Raw genomic sequence first — 16,261 nt, forward strand, 5'->3', positions numbered from 1 at the left:
CTACAGATCACCCAGCTAACAGGACACCACTTGATGTGATAGACAGTAGAGCTTCTTGAGAAAGATCTACAAGAAACACTGCATGAATGTCAGGAGAAAAGTAAGCCTACAAAGTGAGTTTGTACTGGCCTCAAAGTAAAAGTCCACAGGACATCAGTTTGCTACAAATTTCCACAAGTAGTAATGAGCTCATGCACTAGAGAAAATTAAAGACTATGAAAGATTGTAAGTGGCATTTTTGCTGGCAATGAATAAATAAAATGCAATAACTTTAATCAGCCATGCTTGTCAGATATCAAGTAAAACGAATGATAAGTTATAGTATCTGTACTGAGCAGCAAAAGTCTTAAAATAAAAAGTAAAATAGAAAAAAAAAACAAAAAACAAGTGCAATGTACTGGGGTCCCAGCATGAAAACCTGGGCTTCAAGCTGAAGAGATGGCTCAGTGGTTAAGAGCACTGTCTGCTCTTCTAAAGGTCCTGAGTTTGATTCCCAGCAACCACATGGTGGCTCCTCATCATCTATACTGAGACCTGATGCTGTCTTCTGGCACTCATATATGCAAAAATAAATAAATATATGATAAAAAAATAAAGAAAAACTGTGCTTCAAGTTAACCAGTACAGTCCTGTTTATACAATATGAAAGTATTAATCAATAGGCACAAACATTGTAATTAAAATTTTAGACATCTGAAAAATATCTCCTGAAGCCTTACAAAACATGAGCTTATAGGTTTGTTTACTGGGGCTGGGAAAATAGCATGCAAGCATGAAGACCAGACTTAGGATCCCTGCTGGGCAGGCATGAGAGCCATGGCCTGCCTGTAATTCCAGTGCTCAAAAGGTAGGCAGATCTCAGGGCAATCTGGCTGGCTAGACTTGTTGAGGTGAGGAGTTGTGAATTCAAATGAGATTCAACAATATATAAGATAAAAGAACACAAAACAACACAGAACAAGAAACAAAGACACTGCAGCAGGGCCTGGTATTGCACACCTTTAATCCCAGTACTCAAGAGGCAGAAGCAGGTGGATATCAGCCCAGCCTGTTCTACACAGTGAGTTCCAGGACAGCTATGGCTGTTACACAGAGAAACCCTGTCTCAAAAAAGAAGAGAGGACACCCTATATCTACCTCTGGCACACACAATAACACACATGTGTGCACACACATACATGTATGTGTGCAACATACTCTCCCCTACACACTCATGTGTACCCATACAGTAAAAAACCACAAGCACATACATTTTTAAAAGTTGGTTTCAAAAAGGAAAAAAAATGTGCTCTAAGACTTACTCTTTACTACAATTATTTTAATCTCACAGCTTTAACTCAGAAGGTAGTTCAAACTGAATAGTGTTAGATTCTGATGCAATCAAGACATTGTTTTTGCAGAAAGATATTGATTCTTAAAAGGAAAATATTAGTGACACATACTGAAAATGTATAGATAAAATTAGATTTATTTTGTAAAAAATGAGAGCACAGATACAATGAGATAGGTGAGGAGTTGAAAAACAGGTGCAACTAAGTGGTGGGTTTTCACAAGCACTGCCTACACATCTGTGACTACACAAAACACAAAGAAAAAAGAAAACAGCCTACAAATCTTCATGGGTGTATTAAAGTAAAAGATGACAAGTTTTGAAATATCCTTCTAAGTGGAAAGGTTTTTTTTCTGTTACTGTCAAAGACAATGGAGTTGAGAATTATTGCTTTCAAACTCTTTAAACATGTTTTCTTGCCAGAAATAACAAAAAGGAAACTGTAGTGAAAATGCCAAAGAAACTTACTTGGTGTGAAAGCAAATCTGTGCTTGCATAATTCACAGTATTCTTTCCGACTGTGTTTCAACCACTGAACTAAGCTGTAATTACAAATATATTCATGAATACAGTGTTTAAAACAAAGCAACATCGGGGTTTCACTAAAAAGTCATGTTTTTATTAAAGTTTTTTGTACTACAGAACTTTTTAGTTTTCAACATTTCAAATATGGAATAGCCGGGCATAGTGGCACACACCTAACTCTTAGTGTCTCCAGCACTCAGGAGGCAGAGGCAGGAGGATCTCTGCCTTGAACTGTTAGTTCAAGGCCAGCCTGGTCTCAAAGTGAGTCCAGGAGAGCCAAGGCTACACACAGACACACACCCACAAAACAAACCCTGTCTAGAAAAACAACAAATTAAAAACAGCTAAATATAAAAAGTGTGCATTATATTAATAAAACAATTTAATTAACCTAAATTCCAATCTCTTCAGAGCTACATGAATACTGAATAATGCTAAATAATCCAGAGGTCAGCATCAATTTTGCTGCTGGCCTCAGTGCTAGTAGCTGGTAATCAGGTCTGAATTCCCATTCTTTCCCTGACAATCTATGGGTCTTAGGACAAGTCATTCAACTTGTCTATCCTCCATTTCTTTATCCACATAATAATGCTGCAAATTTTTCTTATAAAGAGTAAGTGAGTTAAGATGTGTAAAGCACAGCAGACAGTTCTTGGCATAGAGTACTTAATAATTATAAGCTATAATTATGCCACTCAAAATCATATTATTCCCATGAACAAAACAAGTTTTCCATGCTAGAAAAAACCAATAGGCTATCATTAGCATATCCACAATATATCAAAATAACATGCCTGGTATTAACTATAAATAATTTTTTTTCAAAGTTTACACTTTTATAAAAAAAAGTTTTAAAAATAATGAATTATGGGGCAAGCCCAATGAAATGGTCATTCTTATTACAGAGATGACAAAACAGAACTGAAGAATTATACAATTTTCCAAATGACTTACCATTCTTGATGAATAAACTTAATACTGCCAGTACATACACAAGGATGATAAAGAGGTTTTTCGGGAGTTCCTTCTGACCGACACACTCTACATATGTCTGATAACAAAGGAGAGAGAAAGATGGGATTACCTTTGGTTATGACTTTTAAACAAAATGACCAACAAGACTATTTTGTTCTAAAGGTAAATCTACCACATTAATCAATAAATGGAGACATAAAAACTTTGATGAAACTTGTATTCAAGGGTATCTGAATCTAAGTACATTCCTTCAAAATAAGATTTTGAAGATAAGCTGTTCATCTTAAGAAAGTTCTGTAAATTAAAAACAAAAACAGTTTAATTTGTCTACACTTGCATTTTCCTATAACAAACAATCAAGTAGAACCAGTCACCTAGCCACATATATTAGTGTCCCAGCAGCGTAACTTTAAAGAGTCTAAATCCAGTCCTAAGGATTTAAGCACCACAAAAACATCTGAGAGGAAGGAAAAATAAGAATAAAATATGACACACATGAAAATGCCAGAATAAAGCTCACTGCTTTATATGCAAACCTAAAAATTATTTTTAAGATAAAATTATTTTTACATGTTTCAGAGAGCCAGAGTTGGCTCAGTAGTTAAGGTACTGGTTGACATTGTAGAAGACTTGGGTTTAACTCCAGCACCCACTTCGTGGCTCACAACTGCCTGTCACTCCAGTCCCAGGGGCAGACACCCTCCTCTGCCCTCCACAGGCACTGCAGATGCATGGTACATGCAGGTGAAATGTCCATACACATAAAAAAAGGAAATGTAACTTTAAAATAATACGCTTCAAAATCATGTCTGAGGACTTAAGATAGTAACTGGTGTACATGCACACATGCTTAGGATTAGAGGAAGGCACCTCAGGACTTTTCAGACTCCTACCAGAGAAAGGAGAACGGAGGCTTTTTAAAGCAGAAGTTACAGCAGCCCATGGCTAAAGAGTCAGCAACTATGGAGAGCACTCCCTGCACTAGCACCAAAGGGCCTTCCCTAGGCACACACATCTTCTGTCCTCCCATCTTCTGTAGCCAGGCAAGGGGCAAGGAGGAAAATCTCAAGAGATCATTTATGCTCTCTTCTTGCCCATTTCTCCTAAAAGCTCATCTGGAGTGCCATATACTGAAATTTGACTATTGCTACTACTTAAGACTGTCTTCTCAGCCATCCCTCACAGCCAAGTGCCAATTAATCCGAAGGGCAACTGTTATTGTGCAAAAGAGACAAAAACATAATGTTTGCTTCTGACTTCCTCTCTTACAGGGAATTCCTCACTCAATGGAGAACAGTGGCAACCCTGATTCCTACTTCACTAATAAAATTAGAGGGCCCATGGTGTCATTGGGATTAGAAGAGATACAAACTGAGCACTATGGTGCCAATGTCCTACACATCACCACCATGCTGAGTACCAACACAGGCATTTATTACTCTAGATTAACCACCAGGACAAGAGGGTGTTAGTTAATACAAATGGATCAGCACCAGATATGGGATCTTATGTCAACATCCCTCCTTTGAGAATGCTCCACAAGAATATGATACTAAGAAAGCAGTAACATAGCCAGGCTCACATTAATGGGGGTTGCCACATTACCCGCCCTCCAGGGAGAGAAATGGTAATTGGTCAATTCCTAACTTGGATTAGGAAAGAGCAAAAATGGAACTTACTGGTACACTGTGGCCAGCAGGAGGCAAGGACAAGAATAAGTGATAAAATTCATGGACATAGCTGATTGATCCAGGCAACTCAGCTCTGTGTGAGCTGAGAAAGTTGTGCTGGGACCAAGGTAATGGCAAACTCCAGGAGTGCTCCTGTGTGTAGGAGGAGCCTGTGGACAAGGAGAACTCAGGTAGGGAGATCTCCTTAGGGGGCCCAATACACACCTGGAGAGGACACTGAGTTTTCAGAAGGTATCCATTCTTCTCATAGACAAACCACAATGTCATGCACAGATAAAACTTAAACTCAAGCCCCCAGCTGTGTTTAACATTAATGTGTAGCAGAGAAACTGGATCTTTGGAGTTGTATAGAGGCCCCTCCCTATTCTGAGACTGAATGGTCAGACTACCTCCTAACAATCCTGAGTAGTCTCTCTTTTACTCGCTGCGGAGCCAGTTTACAGAGGGTTTCTCTTTCTTTTTTTTCCTTCCTTTTTTTTTTTTTTTCTTTTCTTACTCTGTAGCCCAGGTTAACCTTAAACTCAGTTCTCTCCTATAACAGTCTCCAAATGCTTGGATTATAGACATATATCATCATGTCAACCCTACAGTGGTGTTCATATAGGGAACATGATACAATTTATTGCATGCTGTTGCAGAATAAAAAAAAAATCCAGCTGTTGTTCTATTAAACTAGACATTAAAAACAATTGTAAATATAAGCCAGGAATGGTGGTACATGCCTTTAATCCCAGCACTTGGGAGGCAGAGGCAGGTGGATCTCTGTATTTAAGAGCACACAGCGACAGTCAGGGTTACATAGAATTTTTTGTCACAAAAACAAAAATCATATCCACTCTTCTCTCCAATTTGGGGGATTTGGAAGCTATAGTTCACCATAACAAATAAGCTATTTAAGTAACACTTAAAACAGTTCCATTTTATTTTCTAATGTAACATAGTTCTTCTGAGTCTTTAAGAGTGTAAACATATATTAAAACCTCAAAAGTCTGAGAGCCAGGACCAAGGAGACAGCTTAGGAGATAAAAAGCAGGACTCCCATCATAAGTGTAAACCTGGAACTCATGTCAAAAGCTACATGCAGTGGCCTGCTTCTGCAATTCCTGCACCTGTGTAGCAGTAGACAGGAGAGCCACCTGGAAGCTCAAGACTAATAGCAGAAACAACAGAAACCCAGTTTCAACAAGGCTGAAGGAAGGCAAAATCAACAATGAGCTCCTGAAAGTTACCCTCTGACCTCCACATGCACTGCAGCACTGTGAGTGCTTTTTTTTTTTAAAGTTTGAGAGCCACTGCTCATTAGCAGCTGTTCTGATACATTTTTGGCTCCTTGGAGGCAGCAGCATGTGATAGTGTGTGTGTGATAATGGTAATGAATCTTTCCAAACACACATACATAAAGTTGTCATTCAGGGCGTCCTACATTTAGACTAAACTCTAGGAAAAAAGGAAGGTAGTTGAGCTGTGCAGAGGATCTCTGTGAGTTCAAGGGCAGCCTGGTCTACAAAGTGATTCCAGAAAAGCTAAGTTAGTTACACAGAGAAAGCCTGTCTTAAAAAAAAAAAAAAAAAAAGTAATTGTAGACTGTTCATCCATTTTGTTTCAGAACAATGGAAATCATCTTTGCAATTATAAAACAAAATTGTATCGAAATGAGAAATAAGCAACTATTAAATGAAAACACAAACAAATCATAAACCCGGGCATATATATATATCGTGACTAACCATAAAAAAGAAACTAATACACTTTAAGACAGCAATATGGAGGTGGTGAGATGGCTCAGTAAGTTAAAGTACTTGCTGTAAGTCTGATGGCTCAAGTTCTATTCCTGGCACCCTATGTGAAGGTGAAAGAAGAAAACAGACTCTACAAAGTTGTCCTTTGACCTCCACGTTCACTGTGTGGCACACTCATACCCACAGATGCACACACAACAATAAACAGAAATACGCTTAAAAAAAGAAAAACCAGCAAGGGCTGGAGAGAGAGCTCAGAGGGTAATAGCATTTGCTACTCTTGCAAAGGACCAGGATTTGGTTCCCAGTACTCACATCAGACAGCTCACAACTCTAACTCCAGTTCCAGGGCATCTGACACTTCTGTCAGCACTGGAACATACCAGTGCACATCTATTCACAGGTACACACACACATGCACACAAAATAAAAAATTATTAATAAAAAAGTAAAACCAGCAATATACTCATGCATTCCTAACAGACTATATTCTAAGATAGAGGAAATGCAAAGAAATCCTAAGCATAATTATTAAATGTTAATAAAAACAATAAAAAACAGAATTAATAGAAACTTTTGTGATTATTTAAAAATTTATAGGACAGAGGCAACAAGAGAGCTCTAGTATTTGGCTAAACTTAATGCACACACAAAAATGGGAAAATTCACATCAATAACTCTCTTATCCCACTCGCCATTTTTTTTTTTTAGCATGATGAACACTGCATTGGCAATAGCACCATCAGAAGAAAAAAGAGAGAGAGAAAACATAAATAGTATTTGCCTCATTCCCAAAAGTTAATAATCTAATTCAATATCAACCACTGTACAAGCTAAAACAAATACCACATGAAAAGAATGTGATCCTAGCCCTCCCTCTGCCAATGAAAGACCAAGACATCAACCACCTAACATAATAAGAATACAACCCACCAAGATGATTTAAAAAGGGGAGGAGGGGCCTAACTGTGACTACAACTTCTACAAATCAGATGCTACTTTTCTCACTCTGTGGGTTATCAGGAAAGGCCTGTTGGATCCGGAAATCCTAAAGTGTAATAACAAAGCGCTCACTAGTCACATCAAAGGGTGTCAGGCAGAAGTGACTTTCACTTCCAGCTGGCAGCAATGAGGCGGTGCCTCCTCTACCTGCATATCATAAAAAACAAAACCCCAAACTTTTTAGTAAGAATCAGAGGCCTCACACAGCAAAAATATCCATAATGCAACTGAAAAAAGTCACTCATACCAAGCACAAGGAAAACCCCAGCCTAAATGAAAAACTACAACCAATAGATGTTAACATTGCAGCTATCATAAAATTGATTCCGTGAGCAAACATATTTGAAAGATATAGTATTTGTGTGTGGAACAGCAAGTTTTCACAGAAACAAAGAAGATAAAGAACCCAGTGTAAATTTTAAAATAAAATAAAATAAACAACAAAAAACATTTACTGAAAAAAAAAAGGGAATTTAAGATTTGACAATAGGAACTTCTCAATCTCAACAGAAAATACTTGTGAAAATCCTTATAGACCTCAGAGACTGTAACAAAGTATGTAACCCTCTTGACAACAGCTTTAAGGAAGTGGAGTAAACTAAGTCCACAAATAAAACTCTCTCCTTATCCACAGGAAACAAATACCAAGAACAGTGAGTGCTTGAAACTAAGAACAATGCCAAACCTAGATAGACTATGCCTTTCTTTTTTTGTTTGTTTTTATTTTTTATATTAATTACATTTTATTCAATTTCTGTCCCAGCTGTAGACTCTTCCCTCATTCCCTCCCAACTCCCTTCCTCATCTCCTCCCATGCCCCTCTCCAAGTCCACTGATGGACTTCCCCATCTATCTGATTCTAACCTATATGGCCTCATCAGGACTGGCTGCAATGACTTCCTCTGTGGCCAGGTAAGGCTCCTCCCCCCTCAGGAAGAGGTGATCAAAGAGCCAGTCACTGAGTTCATGTCAGAGACAGTCCCTGTTCCCCTTACTAGAAAAACCCACTTGACACTGAGTTGCCATGGGCTACATCTGTGCAGGGGTTCTAGGTAATCTCCATGCATGGTCCTTGGTTGGAGTATCAGTCTCGGAAAAGATCCCTGGGCCCAGATTTCTTGGTTCTGTTGCTCTCCTTATGGAGCTCCTGTTCTCTCCAGGGCTTTCTATCTTCCCCTTCTTTCATAAGATTTCCTGCACTCTGCCCAAAGTTTAGCTATGAGCCTCAGCATCTGCTTTGATACCCTGCTGGGTAGTGTCTTTCAGTGGCCCTCTGTGGTAAGCTCCTGTCCTGTTCCTTGTTTTCTTCCTCTTCTGATGTCCATCCTATCTGCCTTTCTGAGTGAGGATTGATCATCTTACCCAGGGTCCTCTTTCTTGCTTAGCTTCTTTAGGTGTACAGATTTTAGTATGTTTATCCTATATTATATGTCTCATATCCACTTATAAGTAAGTATATACCATGTGTGTCTTTCTACTTTTGGGACACCTCACTCAGCACAGGCTCTAAGATTAACAATCAATAAATGGGACTTCATGAAACTGAAAAGCTTCTGTAAAACTAAGGACACTGTCGTCAGAACAAAACGACTGCCTACAGACTGGAAAAGGATCTTCACCAACCCTATATCTGACAAAGAGCTAATATTAAGAATATATAAAGAACTCAAGAAGTTAAACAGCAACAAATCAAGTAACCCAATTAAAAAATGGGGTAGAGAGCTAAACAGAGAATTCTCAATAGAGGAATACAGAATGGCAGAGAAACACTTAAAGAAATCCTCAACATCTTTAGCCATCAGGGAAATGCAAATCAAAACGACCCTGAGATTTCACCTTACACCATCAGAATGGCTAAGATCAAAAACTAAAGTGACAACACATGCTAGAGAGGATGTGGAGAAAGGGGAATCCTCCTCCACTGCTGGTGGGAATGTAAACTTGTACAACTTCTTTGGAAATCAATGTGGCACTTTCTCAGACAATTAGAAATAGTGCTTCCTCAAGATCCAGCTATACCACTCCTAGGCATATATCCAAAATATGCTCAAGTACACAACAAGGACAATTGCTCAACCATGTTTATAGCAGCTTTTACTCATAATAGCCAGAACCTGGAAACAACCCAGATGTCCATTAACGGAGGAATGGATACAGAAATTGTGGTACATTTACACAACGGAATACTACTCAGCAATTAAAAAGAAGGAAATCATGAAATTTGCAGGCAAATGGTGGGAACTAGAAAAGACTATGCCTATCTTACATGCACAAGTGATGTATGAGCACTTAAACACACACAGGGTAACAGGAAAGCCTAAGTAACAATAAGAAAACAGGCAATGATAATACATGGTAATAAACTCACAAACGTCACTAACCATTAAGTAAAGCGAGGGATTTTTGCGCGTGGTATTTCAATAGCATCACAGATCATCTGGTAACTGATAAGCCGGTACTAATGAGGAATGGATGGGCAGCACAAACAGTACAGAAGCACTAGATGGTGACTCAGCCTAAACACAAACTCCTCAAGAGGAAGAACAAGTAGTTCTAGGCTAGTCCTCTCCATGGGACACTGACACCCATACACACACGCACACTCTATGTGTCCCTTAAGTTACTACTGTATAAAAACAACAACAGGCGAAGTCTCAAGTAGGAAAAAACACTAAAGGAAATTCTAGCACATTGTTTCCCACCAGCAATTAAGAACTCTTTACCAGTTATATAATGATGTATAAACCCTCTAATACAAGAGTTAACAAATCACTCTCTGTTGCTAACAACATAAACTTTTACCCAAGTAAGTGCCTTTTCCACTAGCTCTGTTTATCCTCAAGTGTATACTCAATTTGTAACAGGCTATGTAATATGTAAACAACAGCAGAAACATGAAATTTCCTACCTATCAATTATAATACACAACATTCTTTAAAGAGTTTTGAAGTTTTTAAACCTTATCAAGTGAAAATATATTCTACAAAACTAATAAAACAATCACATTTCTGTTACTAAGGAAATATTTTTTTTTCTGTATGTTTTCAATACATCCCAACCGAAGTTTCCCCTTCCTCCAGAGGAAAAAAAAAAAAAATTTAATTGTGGAGTTTGACACACATCCTTAATTGGATCTTAGGAGAAAGTAAAATTAATTTTCTACTCTGTCATGGTGGTTTTATTAAGATTTATATTTATGAATGTTTTGCCTGCATGTACGTATGTGCACTATGTGTACAACTGATGCCCATGGAGATCAGAACAGGGAAGTCAGATCCCCTCAAACTGAAGTTAAAGATGGTTGCGAGCACCGTGTGGGTGCTGATAAACAAAATACATGTCCTCTGGAAAAGCAGCACGTACTCTTAACCACTGAGCCAACTCCCCAGCCCTTCTGTCATGGTATTAAAAATAAATAAATAAAACAAGGAACACTCAAAGTTCAAGAGGCCTTTCAAGAATTTATTTATTGTGTGTACAAGCATGTGTGCATGTGCCATGGGTCTCCTATGTACTGGATAGAGAACAACTTGCAACAGTCAGGTCTCTCCCTCACCCCCACCCCTGCCTCCTTCTATCATGTGAATCCCAGAAACTGGATCTAGGTTACTAGCTCTGGTGCCAAGTGCCTTTACCTGCTGTGTCATCTCACCTGCCTCATCATGGTACTTCCAAAAATAAATCCAAGGGCTGGAGAGATGGCTTAGTGGTTAAGAGCACTGTTTGTTTTTCCAGAGGTGCTGAGTTCAATGCCCAGAAACCACACCGTGGCTCAATACTATCTATAATGTGATCTGGTGCCCTCTTCTGGCATGCAGGTTTACACACAGAGCACTCACACATTAAAAAAACAAAACAAAACAAAAAAAAACTTACCAAAAAAATTAAGACAAAAACAAATCCAAACAGGTGTTTTATTATTCCCAAGGCCTATTTTTAGAAATTATCTGCTGGGCATGGTAGTGCACACCTTTAATCCCAACACTTGGGAAGCAGAGGAAGGCAGATCTCTCTGTGAGTTCAAGACCAGCCTAGTCTACAAAGCGAGTTATAGGACAGCCAAGGCTACAGAGAAATCCTGCCTCAAAAAACGAAAATGAGAAAAAAGAGAAATAAATTAACTGTCTTTTTGAGGACAGCAGGGGAGTGCTGCTACTGTTTTGAGATAAAGCATCATGCAACCCCGGCCAGCCTCAAATCTACTATATAGTTCAGATTGTCCTTGAATTGTTGATCTTTCTTCCTCCACCTCTTGAATCCTTTGTGCCCTTTTTCATATAAATATTATCTATCTGTGTGTGCATGTGTGTTCATGCAGAGGTACTAAAAGAACAGAGAAGGGCATTTATATCCTTTGGAGATGGAGTAATGTGATCATGAACTATTCAAAGTGGGTTCTAGTCCTCTGAAAGAGCAAAAAGCACTCTTAACCACTAGCCATCAGTCCAGCCCATCACATGTCTTTTAACTATTTGATACAACATATTTAGATGGTATTCTTACCATCTATTCCTTCAACTTTATTATATTCTCCCACTTGTTTTCCTATAGTGAAACAAATTACTGAACGTAGACTAAAAAATAACTAGATAGATAGTACAGCAACTAATCACAAAGACTTATACTATCCAAGCTGAACATTTCCACACACTGTACCAAGTTCCCCATTCTCTGCAAATTTACGTCACAATTCTTTGTTCCACTTTTATCTTATAGTCTTAATATGAGTGTACAAAGTATATGTTTGTACATGATGTATATGTGTGCAAGCCTGGTGGCCAAAGGAATACTTCAGGTACTGGTCCATCTACTTTGAGAGAGGGAGAGGTTGCAAATGCTGACTACTGGTCCACAGGTTCTTTTGGGGATTCTCCTGTCTCACATCCTGTCTTGCCACAGAAGCAATGGCATTCGATATACTACTGTGCTCAGCTTTACTTACGTCCTGAGGATCTGGACTCAGGTACCTACACTCACATGGCAAACACTTTTACCTACTGAGCCATCTATCTCTCCAGTCCCGTTTTGTAGAGAGAATCTCTTGTATGCTATATGGAAGCATCACCTGTCAATAAAAAGCTGATGGCCTATTAACTGAGGCAGGAAATAGGAGGTGGGAGTTCCAGTATCAGGAAAGATAGAGAGGTAAAAGATTCACCCCAGACTCCAAGAAAGATGGATGTATAAAACTGAGGAGTGATAACCAGCCATGCGGCACACATAAAATAGAATAAACAGGTAATATAAAAAATGAGCTAGTCAGGGAATAAGCCAATGCTCATGGCCTAGGCATTTATTCATAAATAATAGTCTCAGAGTCGTTATTTCAGGAACTGGGGCATAGATGGGAAAACTGGAGGTTACATTGTTTTGTTTTTTTAAAATTATTTATGTAAGATTATCTGAAATTGCCCAGTTCTCCTGTCAGTGATAAATGTCATGATTTCAGAATTTACTCTCATAACTAATAGACTCTATAGAACAGTCACAGTTACAGAAGTTATAAGAAAAAATTGAAGAAAATTCAGTATACCCTATCTTATTAATGTTTTACTAGGATTTGTTACACTTTCTTAAATTTATTAACCCAATACTAATACATTATCATTGAAGTCCACTGTTGACCTTGATTTAAAAAAAGCACTGATGGAGGCTACTGTTCAATGCCCTATACTGTAAACTGTCTCCTTCTTCACTAACTTGGAATGGAAGACCACAAAGGCATACTGCCATCCTTATCACATCCTATCCAGAGTATACAGCAGCAACATGAAGCAAACATTGCTGGCCTTGCTTCTTCTAGAGGAAATAAACTTTTATTACTTGCCAGTACAATTTTCACAATTAGTAGCCTCAATCCTAACAGGCAAATATTAAAACTCTATGTCTGAAAATATTTCTTTGAATGTCTGTAGTTAGCCTACATATGGAAGAATAGGTACATATCTATATAAATTGTTATACTTTCACTATATGCAATATAGTTCCTTTAAAACTATATGTGCACACAGAAAAATGCAGATTAAGTAAATACAGCAGGAATAGCAGGAATAAAAAAATAAACACATTCTACTATTTAATAGCTTAAGCAAGAAAATGTAAAAACTGGAGCCATTATAATTGGTTGGAAGAGAAGATAGCTAAGAGCTAGAGGGGATGAAGGACATCAAAGAAACAAGGCCTTCTAAATACAGCACAATGGATGCACATACGAACTCAGAGAGACTATGGCAGCAAGCACTGGGCCTACATGGATCTGCACCAGAAGGATGCCTAGAGTTGAGAGACGAGGACACACACACCCATCCCTAACCCAGAAACTAGCTCCAACTGATAACCACTTGCAATTGGAAAACTATGTTTTTTCCAAGAGGGTCTCACTGAGAACAGAAATCACTCTTACGGGTAGGTCTCATGGCCAGCAATGCCAACACACAATAAACTCAACAGTATCTTTGGAGGGTCTTTATCTCTGTAATGTTGTGTTGGGGCTTTCTGTTTCTCTTTACTGGTTCTTTGCATGTTTTCATGGTATTCCTGTGTGTGCAAACACGTGTCTCTGCATTTATACAGTTTCCTATGTTTCGGGGTGGGGGGCCACTCTCTTTTTTCTGTTTGTTTTGTTCCATTCCAGTTTGTTTTTGTTTTACCTTATTTTATTATTATTCCTTAGATGCCTGTTTTTTTTAAGGAGACACAGAAAGGGTGTGGATCCGGATGGGAGGGGAGGTGGCAGGAGCTGGGAGGAGTCGAGAAAGGACCAACTATAATCAGAATATATTATATTTAAAAAGCTATTTTCAATTAAAAAAATGGTGACTGTTTTGTTTCTAAAAGTAGCTAGTGTTTTTCTACTTTAGAATTATAACAAAATATTTTAGCTTCTCAAATTCTATTTTTAAACATTCATTTTTGCTAGGTATGGTAGCATAAAAATCCTAGCAACTGGGAGGTAGAGGCAATAGAAATAAGTTCACAACCATCCTCATCCCCACAGAAACTTCAAGGCCTATTAAGCCCCAAGGCACCCTGTCTCTGATCCCCAAATTCTCTATCTGTTAAAACGCTATATATATATATATATATATATATATATATATATATATATATATATTAACGTGGATTTGGGAAGCAAGCCTCAGACACTGCTGAAAATCCTAACCCCCAGGCCCGCAAGCAGCTTGGCTGGTAAGGGCAGTAGTGTTTGAAGCACCAGCCTGAGCAGCTGAGTCCAATCCACAAAGCCACACAAAGGTGGAGGGCAAGAAATGACTGCAAACCTATCCTGACTCCAGATCCACACACCTCACACAGAATCATAAACATTAAACTCTGATCCCCTATGTGTCCAAGTTTATTTTCTTACCCTTCCAGATTACTATACCTACAAACAACAACCTTTCCTGCAATTCTTGGAAGCCTGAAAATTACATTTCCTGGCTCGTAGAAGACTAAACTTGTGTTAAGATTGTGTTTATAAGGAGCACTTTGGAAAGCAGAATTAAAAAAAAAAAAAAAAGACAGAAAGAAAGAAAAAAAAAGAAACATTGTATAGTTCTGGATCTAACAATCAGGAGAGACAATTAATTTGCAGGTATAGGGCTCCATGCTGTTACAAAGGTTGGGGGGGTGCCAGTAGCTTGGGAAAAAGGTTCAGCAGCAGAAGCCTCAAGTTACCCCTTCATCCCTTAAGCTCCATCACCACTTCTTTTTTTTTTTTTTTTTTTTTCCAGTCCAGTTTTGTCAGTAAAAGGTGCTGGTAGACACTCCAGAGGAAGGAGTATTTCCTTATCCCTGCTGCACTAATGATTATTTTTCCCACAGCCCTACAATGAAAACCTGACCCACTTCAGACCTTACACAGGCACACAGGGGAAGACTTGTTTTGGTCAGTCATTTTATCATGTCACTTTAGCCACCCTATTTAGAATGTGGCAAATACAATTTAACTTTCTTTCAGTATATTTTATACACCATGAAGTTAAATCACAAAGTATGTAAGTCAACAGTTTACAGTTATACAACCTGATCATTACTTTTAGAATATCATCATCATCCCAAGAAGAAACCCTGTAACTAACAGCAGAAATCTTGTAACTAACAGCAGTTCTATCAGGCCACCCCACTTTAATCAACCACTAATCTACTTCCTCTCTGCAGAGATGTGTCTACTCTAAACATTCCATACAAAGTGGATCCCATAAAATGTGGTTTTTTTTTGCAACTGGCTTTCTTCACTTAGCATAATGTTAATGAAGTTCATCCCAAGATTCCCTTGTTTCTAAGCACTGGTGAATAATGTCTATTCATACACAGGGCACATTTATCTATTAAATGATGACACTCTTGTTTCCACTGCTTGCCCATTATGATTAACACTGCCAATAAAAGTCATTTTTTGTGTAAATACCTCTTTTGAATTCTACTGGGTATATGCTAGGTACAGAATTGCCCGAATTATATGGTTACTTAGTACCTTTGTGAAAACCGATCAAAGCTATCCAGTATCCTTCTTTGGGAGATCAAGCTTCCAGAAGTCTCAAAATAGCCCCCAAACCACACAAAACTCCTAGTTAGTTTTGGGTTTTTCAACTGGATCTAACATTCTTTTTTAATTACCCTTGGTTTACTGAATGGGCCATGGCTCCAAGTTCATTTTCCAGTCAATATTCAGTTATTCCATCATCATTTATTTAAAAAAAAAAAATACACTTTCTCAATGGAATTACTCTTGTATTTTTGTCAAAAATCAACTACCCACATATATTTTACAATACATGGAAACATCCTATATCATCAGACCAACAGATTCTTTAAACAACAAAAAAGTTCTAGACTTACTAATTTCATGTTTATGGGTGTTTTCCTACATGTATGTCTGTGAAACGCATGTATGCCTGGTGCCCTCGTGGGTTAGAACAGGGAGTCAGATCCCCTGAAACTGAAGTTATGGATAGTTGTGCATCACCATGTGGCTGCTGGGAAATGAAGTCCGCCCT

At 38.3% G+C, this 16,261-nt stretch overlaps 1 protein-coding gene across 2 annotated transcripts in view; it reads right to left on the reverse strand.

The window, feature by feature from the left end:
- Window positions 1–16,261, reverse strand: part of Marchf6 (membrane associated ring-CH-type finger 6) — a 67,371-nt gene that overhangs the window by 43,886 nt on the left and 7,224 nt on the right. For both annotated transcript variants that reach the window (XM_055618988.1, XM_055618987.1), the window contains exons 2-3: window positions 2,810–2,906; window positions 1,799–1,872 (exon numbers count right to left, since the gene is read on the reverse strand). In XM_055618988.1, coding sequence (XP_055474963.1) covers window positions 1,799–1,872; window positions 2,810–2,906 — 171 coding nt within the window. The remainder of the gene's footprint in view (window positions 1–1,798; window positions 1,873–2,809; window positions 2,907–16,261) is intronic.

This window comes from Psammomys obesus, unplaced genomic scaffold (assembly GCF_907164565.1).
Source record: "Psammomys obesus unplaced genomic scaffold, mPsaObe1.curated_primary_1811, whole genome shotgun sequence".
Classification (NCBI taxonomy): domain Eukaryota; kingdom Metazoa; phylum Chordata; class Mammalia; order Rodentia; family Muridae; genus Psammomys; species Psammomys obesus.